At 35.0% G+C, this 15054-nt stretch overlaps 1 protein-coding gene and 1 long non-coding RNA gene across 19 annotated transcripts in view; one reads left to right on the top strand and one right to left on the bottom strand.

Annotated features, from left to right (window-relative positions):
• LOC112665909 (uncharacterized) overlaps positions 1–7507 on the top strand; it is a 38947-nt gene extending 31440 nt beyond the window's left edge. The window contains exons 2-4 of one of the 4 annotated variants that reach the window (XR_007404164.1): positions 2161–2231; positions 2332–2441; positions 4814–7507. This is a non-coding gene — a long non-coding RNA (uncharacterized LOC112665909). The remainder of the gene's footprint in view (positions 1–2160; positions 2232–2331; positions 2442–4813) is intronic. The other 3 variants (XR_007404163.1, XR_003140598.3, XR_003140599.3) reach the window with 3 other exon arrangements.
• SFMBT1 (Scm like with four mbt domains 1) overlaps positions 1–15054 on the bottom strand; it is a 126117-nt gene that overhangs the window by 46882 nt on the left and 64181 nt on the right. For 14 of the 15 annotated variants that reach the window (XR_007404162.1, XR_007404161.1, XM_049097845.1 and 11 more), the window contains 2 exons: positions 9702–9846; positions 2075–2169 (listed from right to left, as the gene is read on the bottom strand). Coding sequence is in view for 12 of the 15 variants with exons in the window: in XM_049097845.1 (XP_048953802.1) it covers positions 2075–2169; positions 9702–9729 (123 nt within the window). In the remaining 3 variants the exon portion in view is untranslated. Of the gene's footprint in view, positions 1–2074; positions 2170–9701; positions 9847–15054 lie in introns of those variants that run through there. The other variant, XM_025456165.3, reaches the window with a different exon arrangement.

Here is a 15054-nt window from a genome sequence, read left to right as displayed (position 1 = left end):
TAGACCTGTCCTCTTTGCAAATGTGGTTTTACCTCTTATTTCTTCTTTAGCCCTCTCTTCCCTCCCTCCTTTATTCCAAATTGGGTCCTATACAACTCTTGCCAGTAGTCTGCACATCCACCTTCATTTTCCTGGAGATCTGAGTACTACCAATATTGCCCGTGATCAGCTATCCACCAACACCCCTTCTCAGCATCTTCCTATAGTAGTGCCTGATTTTCACTGTATTTGGCAGCCCTTCACCATATACTGATTCAAGCTTACAAATATTTTCTACCTTTGATGATGAGAGAGTATACATCTACTTTTCATTCTCCTTGTTGCTTTGTCATTCAAAGAGGTGGAATCTATCTCTTTAAAATGATGTCTTTTTAGATCTAGAGTTTTAGTCAGAAAATTCGTCCTCTATTTTCATTTTGGTATAAAAAAACAAGCTTGTATAAATACATATTATATTAGTAATAACATTAAAAAAAGAATTCAAAGATATTACATGATCACAAAGAGACTATGTTAAAAAATACTGAAAACGATTATAAAAGGTTAGTCAATACAATATAAAATGAAATTCTTACTTAAAATACATAATTCTCACCACTTCAATTTAACAAAGACATAAGTGAACTAAAAATTAGAAAGGACAACTATTATGACTGAGTTTTTATAAAACAAACTGAAAATAGCATAACTCTTCAGCTTATAAAAACACCTATAAGAATATGGTTCAGGGCAGCCCGGGTGGCTCAGCAGTTTAGCACCACCTTTAGCCCAGGGCCTGATCCTGGAGACCCAGGATGGAGTCCCACATCAGGCTCCGTGCATGGAGCCTGCTTCTCCCTCTGCCTGTGTCTCTGTCTCTCTCTCGCTGTATCTCTCATGAATCAATAAATCATTAAAAAAAAAAAAAAAAAAAAAGAATATGGTTCAACTTCACAAAATCAAACAATTCTAAGTGAGCATTTGTGCCTTCCCAAATCCTAGAACAAAGGAACTATGCCCTGTTGAACACTGCTTTGGGACTGAAATGTCTCTCCCCAAAATTGCTATTTCAAATCCTAACTCCCAATGTGATTGTATTTGAAGATAGCATCTTTATGGAGGTAGTAAAGGATCAATGAGCCCCTAAGAGTGGAGCCCTGATCCAGTAAGATTAGTGTGCTTATAAGAAGAGACACCAGAGAGCATGTTCTCTCACTCTCTACCATGTGAGGACACAATGAGGAGGCAAACCAGGAAGAGAGCCCTCACCAGAACCTAACCATAATGGCAACCTGATCTCAGACTTCTAGTCTCCAAAACTTGAGAAAACAAATTTCTGTTGTTTAAGTCACCCAGTCTATGGTATTTCATTATGGCAGCCTGAAAAGACTAAGACAAACATGAAATCAATAGAATCAATAACTCTGTGTCTTAAGAGGGAGTGTAAGTGAACAGGTTAAAAAACTAGGTCTGAATTGGAGTATTTTCTTATGTTCTACCAGCATTACACAGGGCAAATAAGTTGTCAAAGGCTGAAGAATTAAACTGGGCTATTAGAGCATAAAACTATGCTGCACTGGCCACTAATATGATCCACTGTATGATATTGCTTGTGTTTCTGCTCAACATGTTACTGAAATTCCTTTCAATGTGCAAACCAATGGTCATAAAACAAAGTGCAAGAAAATAAACCACTTTCTTCAATTAATGAGGGTTTTTCTTGACAAAAATAAGGAATATTCATGACTTCTCAAAAAGACAAGTCCTGCATTAAGTGGCAGAAAATACACAAAACCAAAAAGGATTTTAAAATATGTCTAGGGGCGTCTGGCTGGCTCAGTCAGTAGGGCATGCAACTCTTGATCTCAGGACTGTAAATTCAGGCCCCAAGTTGAGTGTAGAGATTACTTAAAAATAATATTAAAAGAAATAAAATACATCCAGTTTTCTTAATGAGGGTGGCAACAGGAAGGAAAAGGAAGAAGCACTCAAATCCTTTCAAGTGCCCCAACTTAAAATAACTCTAAATTCTCTGATGGTACAGTGAATCAAAGGAATAGGATATAGTTAGTAAAACAAATAGTTACTGGCTTACATGTTTAAAAGATCCATAGGGAACTGCAGTGGATCCTGTCTCTTCTAGATAATCTTCCCAGCTTAATTCCACTTCTTCCACACCAGATCCAGCATCTAGAATTAATATCAAAACAAAAGGAAACAGATGAGCCCCAATTAAAAAAAAAAAAATTAAGGTATAAAAACATAAACTTAGTAGCCCTAACTTATACAATTTACTTCACAAGTTAATTGATTTTACATACAAAATAATCATGTGTTCTTTTTAAATGGCAGGATCCTTTACTATATTGAGTATCAATGAATCCCAACAACACAGAAGTGTGACATGCTGTCTCCTGCTGGAATCCATCAGGAATTCACCCAAATGGGATTCTATAAAGCTGGTGAGAGTGTAACTATTATAATCACTTTGGACTACAATTTGGTATCTACTACTAACTATTTAAGATACTTAATAGGCATTTCAAACTTAAATTTTCAACCTGACTCTTTCTTAGTACTCTCCAAGTAAGTAAAAGACATCACCAGCCTATATTTTGGCTCAATCCAAAAATGTGGGGTTATCCTTGTTTTCTAACTTTTCTTTCACATCTTGCATCAAAACCACTAGAAAATTCTGTAGGTACTATACCTTTAAAATATATCTCAAATCTAACCACTTTCTACCATTTCTATTACTCTCTCTCTCTAATCCAAGACCTAACTACTATATCTTTCACCTTTTAATACCAATTATAATAAAATCTAAACTCTTTGGAATTGCAAAGGCCCAACATGGTCTGACCTCTGGCTACCTTCCCTGCCACCTCATCCCCAACCAGCCCCTTCTTTGTTCCCTGCACTCAAGTGACCCTGGGATTCTTACTATTCTTCTCTAATCAAGTTCTTTCCTCAAAGCCTCCTCTGCATTTATTTTCTTAGCTCAAAGACTCATTCCCTAGTGTCATTCCCAGCTTCATTTCATTCAAGCTTCTCAAACGTCTTCTCTCCAGAAAAGCCTTCAATCAGTACTTATCTAAAGCAGAAACCCCAGACTCCGCTTTCATTATCTTAAAGACATTCAGTCCTACTTGACAGTATGCCATACATCATTTTATCCTCCCCATTAGAAAGTAAACTCTATCAAGGCAGGACTTTGTTTTGGTAACTACTATAACTGTCACAGAAGACTCAATAAATTTTTGTTGAGTGGGCAAAGACTCAAATATTCCAGAATCCAATAATCCCAATTTACATAAACTCTCTTAAGAGTAGGTTTTTTGTTGTTTTTTTTGTTGTTGTTGTTTTGTTTTTTTTTTTACTGATGTATCCCCACTGTTCAAAACAATGCCTGGCAGTAGCAAGTTCACGATAAACAGTTGCTGAATGAGTACACCTTAGAGGAGCCTATGCTTCACACAACACAAGGAGGATGCTCGCCACAGCACTGATTGTAATAGCACCAGACAAAAGCAATCCATAGGAAAAGAGATAAATTACAGCAATTCTACAATAAAGTAGTAGTATATAGCAGTTGAAATGAATGAATGAGTATTGACATAGATAAATCTCAAAAAACAACCAACCCACATTGAATAAAAACAGCAGGTGCAGAATGAAGGGCATAAGACGATACAGTTTAGATTTCAAAGCAAACTTTGCACTATCATGTTTATAAATGCATGCATATTAATAAGAGTATAAAAACAATGGTGGAAACAATATACATCAACTTCAACAGTGCTACCTTTGAAGATGAGAGGAGAAAACAGGATTAGAAGAGAAATACAAAAAAAAAAGGAGAGAAGTACAAAAGAGGCTTAAACTCTATTAGGTTTTATTTCTTTCAAAAAAAGGGGGGGGGGAGGTAACAACACATGAAAAGATGTTCAAAATCATAAGGGACATGCAAATCAAGATCACAGTAAGACACACCTCACACCCACTAGAATGACCATTATCCAGAAAAGCAGAATGTAAGTGTGACACGGATGTGCACTGCTGGTCTAGGAATGTAAAATGGTGTAGCCACTATATGGTAAACTATATGGTGGAAAACTATATGGTAGTTTCTCAGACAATTAAAAATACAATTACCCTATGATCCAGCAATTTCACTTCCGGGTATATACCCCAAAGAATTGAAAGCAAGGACTCAGATACTTGTACACAAATGTTTGTAGCAGTAACAGTCACAATAGCCAAAAGGTGGAAGTAACCCAAGTGCCCATAAAAAGATAAATGGATAAATAAAAGGTGGTGTATACATACAATGGAATATTACTCAGCCTTAAAAAGGAAGGAAATCTGGACCATATGACAACATGGATAAACCAAAGGACATGATGCTAAGTGAAGTGAGCCATTTGCAAAAGGACAGATACTGTATGATTACATATATATGCAAGAGCTAGAGCTATCAAATCCACCAAGATGGAAAAGAGAATGGTGGCTCCCCAGGACTGGGGAGAAAGGGAGATGGGGAGTTATTATTGTGTAATAGCTACAAAGTTTCAGTTTGGGAAGATGAAAAAGTGCTGGAGATCACTGTGGTGATGGTTGTACAACGTGAATGTACTTTATGCTACTGAACTGTACAACTAAAAAAAGGTTAAAATGGTAAACTTTGTGTTAAGGATATTTTACAGGAATAAAAAAATAGAAACAAATACTAGACCAGATTAAAATCAATTCTTCACGTAGGTACCACACACAAGTATTTGTTATATTGTTTTCTATTCAATTTTATACATGTGTTTATTATATTGTTTTCCAGTTGTTTTCATGCATTTGAAATTTTTCACCAGAAATGTAACAAGCCCTCAGAGACTACATTGGGAGCATCCTGGAGGTATGGGGCAATTTCCGTTACTAGCACATGATAAGGCTGAACATTCGTGGGCCTTAGCTAGGAATGAACATTCATGGTCCTTAGCTAGGAATCTTCTCCCTCAAACAGCATGCTAATTTACAATTAAAAAATAAATACCACCACCATTAAAAAGAATGAATTAAAGAACTAAAATCTCTCATAAATTAAAAACTTAGTACTAAAGGGGCAGCCCCGGTGGCACAGCGGTTTAGCGCCGCCTGCAGCCCGAGGTGTGATCCTGGAGTCCCGGGATCAAGTCCCACATCTGGCTCCCTGCATGGAGCCTGCTTCTCCCTCTACCTGTGTCTCTGCCTCTCTCTCTCTCTGTCTCTATGAATAAATAAATAAAATCTTAAAAAAAAAACTATTAAAAAACCAAGAAGCAGCAAATAATCTGTTAGAAAAATGAGCAAAGTACCTGAAAAAAGAATTTATCAAAAAGAAATGCAAATGGTCCTTAAATATATGGAAAGAAAAATAAATAAATAAATAAATAAATATATGGAAAGATGCAAATTTACTCATTTTAAAAGAAAATGAAATGAAAATACACTGAAGTATCAGATTAGAAAAAAATTTCAAAGTTTGCAACATACTCTATGGTAAGGCTGTAGTTAAGCAGGTAAAACATAATGACACAACCCTAGGGAAAGAGAACTTGGCAATATCTAGCAAAATACATATGTATTTACCTTTTGATCCAGCAATCCCACTTATAGGAATCTATCCCAAAGATATGTTGGCAAAAATACAAAAAGACACATGTACAAAGCTATTCATTGTAGCACTATTTGTAATACCAAAATTGGAAACAATCCAAATGTCCATCATAAGGAACTGGCTGAATAAAATATGGTATATACATTTATACAGCTATAAAAAGGAGAGAAGGATTACTACATATTGGTGTGGGATAATCTCCAGTATATAAGAGATATGAATATGAATATAAGTGTATACACTCACACACATACTTGTTTATAATTTTTAAATGAAAAACAGAAGAATAAAATAATAGAAACAAATTGTGTATATGGAGAAGAATAAAAAGGATGAACAGTATCAGTTGAAAAATGGGAATGTTGTTACATAATTTTGACTTTTTGACTATATAGATACTTTAAACAACTTTAAATCAAAAGAAAAAAATTCCAACTAAAAATGAACTGAAACAAACTTGCCTGTTGGTGACATAACCACAAGGAAAACAAGTACTTCATGTCATATTAAAAATATAATATCTACAAATCCCAGTGGAATATACTTAAAGGCAAAAACCATAAAGAAATTTTAAACCTCACACTGTTATCTTATTAATACTTGGAATGTTAGTAATGTTGAAAAAAATTACAGAAATATTATAGGGTAAAAAAAAAGAAAGGGATGATATTAACATTATGAAACAACACAGTTCCAAAAGGAAAGAGATACAAGTATAAACCAAAGAAGTAAAAGCCTTGTAATTTTAAATTAAAATTATAAATATAAAATGAAGCCATCTAATTTTCTTTTCTCTTGAAGACTGAAGATCTTGAAGATCTTGAAGATAGTTTCTAGCTATGTCTATGGATAAGGCCTTTAAGAAATGACAACCTAGTATCAATGAGCATCCCAGCACCCAGACTGAGATCTTGAAATATTACATCCACTGTTAAAAAGGAAAAAATACACAGTTTCCCAGAGAAATGGTATATTGTAAGTTTGGGACAGAAAATATGCAAGAAGTACCTAGGAATCTTACTACACTAGAAAGCAAGGACTAGAACTATCAAAGATACATGACATCACACCAAAAGAACAGGGAACCAATCTGAGAGAACTCTCGTTGCTCTAGAATGGGGCAGTTTGATCATCAAATGAATGAAAACAGTGATGGAACCAAACTCATCAAGTGTGTGTGTGTGTGTGTGTATTGTACGTGTGTTTGTGCACGTGCATGCATGCACTTTAAATCTACGAATTAACAATAATATTTAAAACAAAACAAATCGGGGATCCTTGGGTGGCTCAGTGGTTTAGCACCTGCCTTCGGCCCAGGACGTGATCCTGGAGTCCCAGGATCAAGTCCCGCATCAGGTTCTCTGCATGAAGCCTGCTTCTCCCTCTGCCTGTGTCTCTGCCTCTCTCATAAATAAATAAATAAATAAATAAATAAATAAATAAATAAAATCTTTAAAAACAAAACAAATCAACTTCTTAAATGGCAGAGTGAATACCTCAGTGAACCCACTTTCCCAGAAAAATAGCAAAACACTGGCTAAAAACGATGAAAATCAAGCATTTCAAAGTTGTCAAATTACCTGAAGGCACACAACAAACTGAAAAGTTAATTGTTCAAGACAAGCCACTGGACTTGGTTAGAAGAGCAGGGTTGTGGCTTAAGTTGGGGCTATTCCCATTCCTCATCCCTCTTTGCTCAAAATAGAAATTTTGTAATTGAAAATATGGTAACCTTAAGAAAACTCCATGGTAAGCTCCTTGGCAGAATAAGAAAGACAGGAAAGAACAACTAAAATTAAAGACAGAGCAAAAGAAAACACCCAATCTAAACAACAGAAAGAAAACATTGAAAAAAAAAAAGAAAACAGGTAGGAAATATCAGAAAGGGATACAGAACATAAAGACTCCTAACTCTGGGAAACGAACTAGGGGTGGTGGAAGGGGAGGAGGGCAGGGGGTGGGGGTGAATCGGTGACGAGCACTGAAGGGGGCACTTGACGGGATGAGCACTGGGTGTTATTCTGTATGTTGGCAAATTGAACACCAATAAAAAATAAATTTATTATTTAAAAAAAAAAAGAAAACATTGAAAAAAATTTAAAAAGCTTCAAGGAGCTATGGAACAGCAATAAAAGATCTAACACTAGTGTCAGCAGAGTCCCAGAAAAAGAGAAAGAGAACAGGGCTGAAAAAGTATTTGAAGAAATAATGGCTGAAAATTTTCCAATTTTGACAAAAGATGTAAGATTCAAGAAACTAAGAAAACTCCAAACAAGATAAACCCAAGGAAATATGTGCATAGTTACACCAAGAGTCAAACTTCTGAAAACTGAAGACAAAGAAAAAAAACTTGAAAGCAGCAAGAGAAACAATACCTCTCTTAAGGTGAATATGTGTGATTCCAATGACAGCAGACTTCTCATTGGAAGCCATGGAGCCCAGAAGGCACAGTATTTTTCAAGAGATGAAAGAAAAGAATTTTCTACCCAGAATTCCATTTCCAGCAAAAATATACTTCAATAATGAATAGGGAAATTAAGGCACTATCATAGGAAAGTAAAATACTTTATCACCAGCAGATCAACCCCCCCCCCCAAAAAAAAAAGGCTGAAAAAATTCTATAAAACAGAAATGTAATGATAGAAGAAGGAATCTTAGAAAATCAGGAAAGGGACAATATCAAGAGTAAAAATATTGAAAGAATACATTTTCCTTCTCCTCCTAACTTTAAATTATGTTTGACAATTGAGGCAAAATATTAACAGTGTCTAATGTGGTTCTCAAAATCTGTAGAGGAAATATTTAAGCCAATTATAAAGGTAAAGAGATATAAAAGTAGGTAAAATTTCCACACTTGGCTCAAATTAATAAAATGATGACACCAGTAAAGTATGATAAGTCATAAATAGGTAGTGTTATACCTAAATAGATAGTTTTAGGGCAACCACTAAACAGCCATACAAAGAGATACATTCAAAAACACTATATACAAATAAAAAAATGACTTGAAAAAGAGTGACAACACCAAAAGGCAGAGGAGATGTGAAGATACTGAATCTCTCATCCACTGCTTGTAAGAATGTACTCTGGAAAGTAGTTTGGCCATTTCTTTATTAAACATATAATCCAGCAATTGTGCTCCTGGGCGTTAACCCCAGAAAAATGAAATTTTACATAAAATAAGTATATAATAAATATATGTATATAATATACATGTATATATAATATATATTTATATAATAAATTTATATAATACATAATCATAATATTATGTATAAATATAATAAATGTATATAATAAAGAGCAGCTTTATTTGTAATAGCTAAAAACTGGAAGCAACCAAAACGTACAATAGATGAATGGTTAACCAAACTGTAGGACACCCATGGAATACTACTGAGCAATAAAAGGGAACTGCTGATGCATTCAAGAATTGGGATAGCTCTCAAGGGCATTATCTTGAGTGAAAAAAGCAAATCTTGAAAAGTCATACACTATGTGATTCTATATATGTAATATTCTTGAAATGACATGGAGAATAGACTAACAGCTGTCTGAGGTAAGAGAAGGTTGGGGGAAAGTGTGGGGTAGATGAAGGGGTAGGAGAGAATAGCTCTTTCTGGTAATGAACAGTTCTGTATCTTGACTGAGGTGATGGTTACAGGAATCTACTACATACACTTCATACATCTGTCAATTTCCTGGCTTTCATATCGTACTATACTTACATGAGATGTAACCAGTTAGTCTAGAAACTGGATGAAGGGTACACAGGACCTGTCAGTACCATCTTTGCAACTTCTCATGAATCTATAATTATTTCAAAATAATTCAAAAGTAACTATCAAAATTTAAAAAATTTTTAAGATGTCTGTTCATAAAAGTTATTTGCTTCTTCAACAAATATTTTGATACCCCTGGTGCAAGGTTCTCATAGGAACAGAGAAAGAACTCACATCTTCAAAGAGCTTCCTTCCCATTCAGTGGTAGAAAGACAAGTCAAATAACAGAACACAGGTAAGTAAAGAGTTCTACACTATGAAAAATGAATTCTGTTCAGCAAAACCAATACCTGCATCAAGCTGCTGCTCCCCGTTCATTTCCACAGAACATGGGCTGTCTTCTCCCCACACAAAGGACAGGCGTTATGGTTCTGCTATGATCTGAAGATTATCAAGCATCTGTTCAATGGGCATCCAGGGGTCCAAATGAAAGTGCTGGAAAATCAAAAATAACACATAAACAGCCTGAAGTCCAAGCGTGCTTACTGATTCATAAGACCTGTCACTTCAGTGAATTGGGAGGGCACATGAAACAAAAACACATTGGCAGAATAGAGGGGATTAGAGAAAAGATGGATACTTTTCCTAATTTTGGAGACTATGAATATAAGTGTGAGTGTGTGTGTATATGCAGACACAGCACTATCAAAATCCTGGTAGCTAAAAATCACGAAGACTAACATTGTATGAATCACCATTCTTTAACCTTAGATTGTAATATTTAGCGCCATGACTCCTACCCATAAAAGTTCTAACTCCAAATGAATTCCTGAAGGGAAAAGGTAGCTTTCAATGCTGTCTTATCCAATGAATAAGATTAAGAATATATTACTTTATCTAGTTTTTCATTCCATTTATCTAAAATATAATGCAGAACCAAAAAGTATCAAGTACATTAGTCTACAATTATAAAGGAAACCTCTCCAAAATAAACTCTAAAACCATTTATTTTTTAAACAGCTTTATTATAATTCACATACCAAAATTTCCCACTTTAAAAAGTGTATAAATCCATAGTTTTGAGTAAATTTACAAAGTTGTGTCACCACCACTATACCCAGTTTTAGAATATTTCCATTACCCGGAAAAAAAAATACTTCATTCCCACTTGTAGTTCCTCCTCATTCTGTCGAGGCACAAAACAGGTAGGTACTTGACCTTTGCAGTGCTCCACAGCAAGGAAGTAAGAGAAGCAGGTTTTAAACCAAGCAAATTGTCTGTATTCCATGTCCTCAAGCACTGTATTTTACTGTCCCTCAATGGGAAGCAACTGAGGATTTCTTTAAGCATAGAAAGGAAATGATCAAATCTGTGTTTTAAAAAAGATCACTCTGGACCCAAATAGAGAAACCATAAGGGAGTGACAGCAAAGACAACATACAAGCATTAAACTCCTACGTGGCAAAAGACACCATAAATAAAATTTAAAGGTCAGAATATATCTTGAAAGTTCTCATCACAAGAACTTAAAAGTTCTCATCACAAGAGATTTTTTTAACTATGTATAGTAATGGATATTAACTAGACTGATTTTGCTGGCCATTTTGCAATGCATACAAACATCAGATCATTATGTTGTACACCTGAAACTAACAATATTATCTGTCAATTATACTTTACTAAAAATAAATGAATAAGACAAAGGAGATAGGTGAAAATATTAGCAAATATAATGGATTTGTTTCCATATAAAGCTCCTGTAATTCAACAACAACAACAAAGAAAAATGGGCAAAAATATGTAACTGATCCACATTTAAAAATCAGAGTTAAAGGGGCAGCCCGGGTGGCTCAGCAGTTTAACGCTGCCTTCAGCCCAGGGCGTGATCCCGGATATATATATATATATATCAGAGTTAAAGCTTATAAAAATGTGTTCAATCTCATTAGGAGTAAGGAAAATAATTTTTAATTATATATGACTTTTTCACCTTTCAGATTGGTAAAATTTTTAAACTAAAAAAGTCCAGTGTTGGCAAGGAAGGTGGACAAATGGGAGAACTTAGAAGTACAGATTTTTACCACCTTTTTGGAGAATTCAACGGAAAATAATTTAACTTATAAAGATTTAAAAGACACAAATTCTTTGAGCAGTAATTCTGGTATTAAGAATCTTTCATACAAAACATGTGTGGAAGGCTTCATAACCAGTGATGCTTGCCGTAGTATCATCTTTAGTGGAAAGAAACCAGAGACAACCTACATGTCTACCAAATAAGAATAGGATGGCCACATACATTATGATATACCTATTTAGGAAATATTCTGCAATCATTAGAAGAATTTAAGTAGATTCATAAAAGCACATGGGAATGCTGTCTATACTGCTGAGTGGAAAAAGCAAATGAAGGATTTAATTTATATTAACTTTTTAAAATCCCATGTCCACTGTTTATTTGATTACATTTGTGACTCTTTTTTTTTTTTAAGATTTTATTTATTTATTCATGAGAGACAGAGACAGAGACAGAGACAGACATAGGGAGAGGGAGAGGGAGAAGCAGGCTCCATGCAGGGAGCCTGATGCAGGACTCGATCCCAACACTCCAGAATCATGCCCTGGCAGAGGCGGCGCTAAACTGCCGAGCCACCCGAGCTGCCCTACATTTGTGACCTTTAAAAAAGATTTTATTCATTTATTTGAGAGAGAGAGCAGGGAAGGGTGGGGGCAGACACCCCCCTCCTTTGAGTGCAGAGCCTGATGTGGGGCTAGATTCCAGGACTCTGACATCAAGACCTGAGCCAAAGCCAAATGTCCAACCAACTGAGCTGCCCAGGTGCCCCTACATTTGTAATTTTTAACAAATGACTTAACTCATTTGGGCCAATGGCATCATTTGTAAAAGAGCAAATAACAGTACTGTACCTACTTCAGAGGACTGCTAATGAAGGTAAGATAATCCATGAAGAGCACATAGCATACAGCTGGCTACATGGTAAATGCTAAGTTAATGTTAACTCTATACACAATGCTGACTTATTAAAGTTCCTACAGCACTAAGTATATCATCTCTATAGAGAATATCTTGTCACTTCATCATGGGTTTGATGTAGCAAAGCCAATGCTACATAAATATCTGTTGGTTCACTAGGTTTCAAGATGTCATCCACTGCTTATGTTCATAAACTCTTGGGATATGCCACCATATTTTGTGCAGAGAGCCACCTAGTGCCAAATGGTTTTATACACACACACACACACACACACACACACACACACACCACACAAAATATATATAATAAGTGAAGCTTCAAAGGACAAGAGAGAATTGGGAAAACCATAAGTCTTATGAAGCTGAGAGCTAAGGCTGTGATACTTTTTCAATCTTACAGCATCACTAAATTTTAACCAATGAACAATCAGCTCATCATCTTAATTGGATTATGAGAAATAAACTGATGAAGCCTTTTGTTGTGGAACATCTGTCAGATCTCTTTACTGCTCTCTTTCTATGCAATGAGGGGGAAAAACCCCAGTAAAATATACAGGAGCTTAGAATATGGAAATTTAATTCATTTTTCATATATTTCCTATTTGTATTACAGTTTTTACTTTTTTATCATTGATTTCAGTATTACAATTCCTCTTGTGGTGAATAGAACACATTAGTTATTCATTTAAATATGTTCTCATGAACTACCTGATCTGAACCCCGCTCATCTTATTTAGAATATTTTAGTGAAATAAACAGTGCCTAAAATTTATAAAGCATTCTAATAAGACCTAGTAAAGCCAGTATGAGCCATACTAAAAGCTAAGCATACAAAATAAGCCTTGAGGTCAAACACACACACACACATACACACACACACACAACTTCACACACACACACAGAAAACAAAAATGAAAATGAAACCCAGGTAGAATAAAACGAAACTAAATTCACTATTTTTGGAGATACAGCAGTATAAAATATGGAACAATTCCCTTTTAACAGCTCTTTTAAAAGACCTAAAAGTAAAAGAGCAAAAAGCCTTCATCTTGTTTTAGCTTACACATGCAGTCCACACCCTAAACCTCTACTAGCAGGCTTCATGTTAATGAACTTTGTTTTCAAGGCTAAGATTAAACACTGAGAGCATTTATTACATGGAAAAGTTACAATATTGTAAGAGAGATTTCTGTAGGATAGATCCTCAGCCAAAATCATTTAACAGGTCACAGAGAAATAACTTTTAAAGCACTTAGGAAGAAGGAAAGCAACTCTGTGGCTCTAGAGATATGTATCCAATAGCTATAGTAGTTGAAAGAAAATACTTTAAATGCAGTTAAGTATTTAACAGGTAGTTATAAAAGGAAAGTTCCCATTGAAATGTTTAAATTTTCACTCCTATCCCTCAACTTAACAGATGGAAATCCAGTAATAATTTCAAGTATGCTGTGAAATACGGTAAATGCAAACAATTCATCAAATCAGATGTTCTATTGGGGGCATATTTCCAAAATAAGTGCCCTTGACAGCAAATGCTAGTGGTAGAGTCACTGTATTTTTTCATTCCCCAACAGATGTAGATCCTGTTGGCTTTTCACTCTCTCCAATAGTCAATCATTACTACCTGACCTTGTACACATCCTATCTGAGAGGCTACCTAAATTAAATGTTTTGCTTCCATCTGTCAAATGTCAAAGTAATCTTATTATTGAGGACAGAAATCTTCTATTGTTTCATTAAGTTGTTTATTGCTCTTGTTTTAAACACACTGCTCCATATCTAACTAGGAAGACTAACAAATTAAGTTTAATAAAGTCAATCTTAGCCACTCACATCACCTAATTAAAACTGACCCTAACACAACTTTTCTATGATTATGTAAACCCAACACAAGGCACACCTATCTCATTTGAACAAATCAGTACTAATGAATTTATAAAACCGATAAAACTTTTAAACAAAACCCAGAATTCAAGAAAACCCTGAATTTTTTTAAAGGTGTTCAACATCACTAATCATCAGGAAAATGCAAATCAAAACCACGATGAGATATCACCTCACATCTCTTAGGATGTTGTTATCAGAAAGACCAGATAACAAACGTTGGTGAGGGTGTGGGAAAAGGGAACCCTCATGCACTGTTAGTGGGAATGGAAATTGGTGTAGCCGCTGTGGAAAACAGTGTGGGGTTGCCTCAGAAAATTAGAAATAGAAATAACATACAATCCAGCAATTCCTCTTCTGGGTACTTACTCAAAGGAAACAAAATCATGAACTCAAAAAGATATCTATACTTCTCCTATTCACTGCAGTATTATTTACAATAGCTAAGGCATGGAAGCAACTTAAGTGTTCACTGATGGATATATACACAATGGAATATTATTCAGCCATTAAAAAAGAAGAAAATCCTGCCACTTGCAACAACATGGATGGACCTTGAGAGCAGTATGCCAAGTGAAATAAGTCAAACAGAGAAAGACAAATGCTATATGATCTCACACATGGAATTAAAAAAAAAATTAAAACAAAACAAAAAAAATCTCAAACTCCTAGAGAACAGATTGGTGGTTGCCAGAGGTGAGGGGTGGGAAAAATGGGTGATGGTGGTCAAAAGGAATTATTTTATAATTGCAATTATAAAATAAATATGTCCTGAAGATGTAAAGTGTAGCACGATGACTACAGTTAATAATACTGTATACTGTATA

This window comes from Canis lupus, chromosome 20 (genome assembly GCF_003254725.2).
Source record: "Canis lupus dingo isolate Sandy chromosome 20, ASM325472v2, whole genome shotgun sequence".
Lineage (NCBI taxonomy): Eukaryota > Metazoa > Chordata > Mammalia > Carnivora > Canidae > Canis > Canis lupus.
The sequence above is the reverse complement of the archived record's forward strand: the minus strand, read 5'-3'. Positions and strand labels throughout refer to the sequence as shown.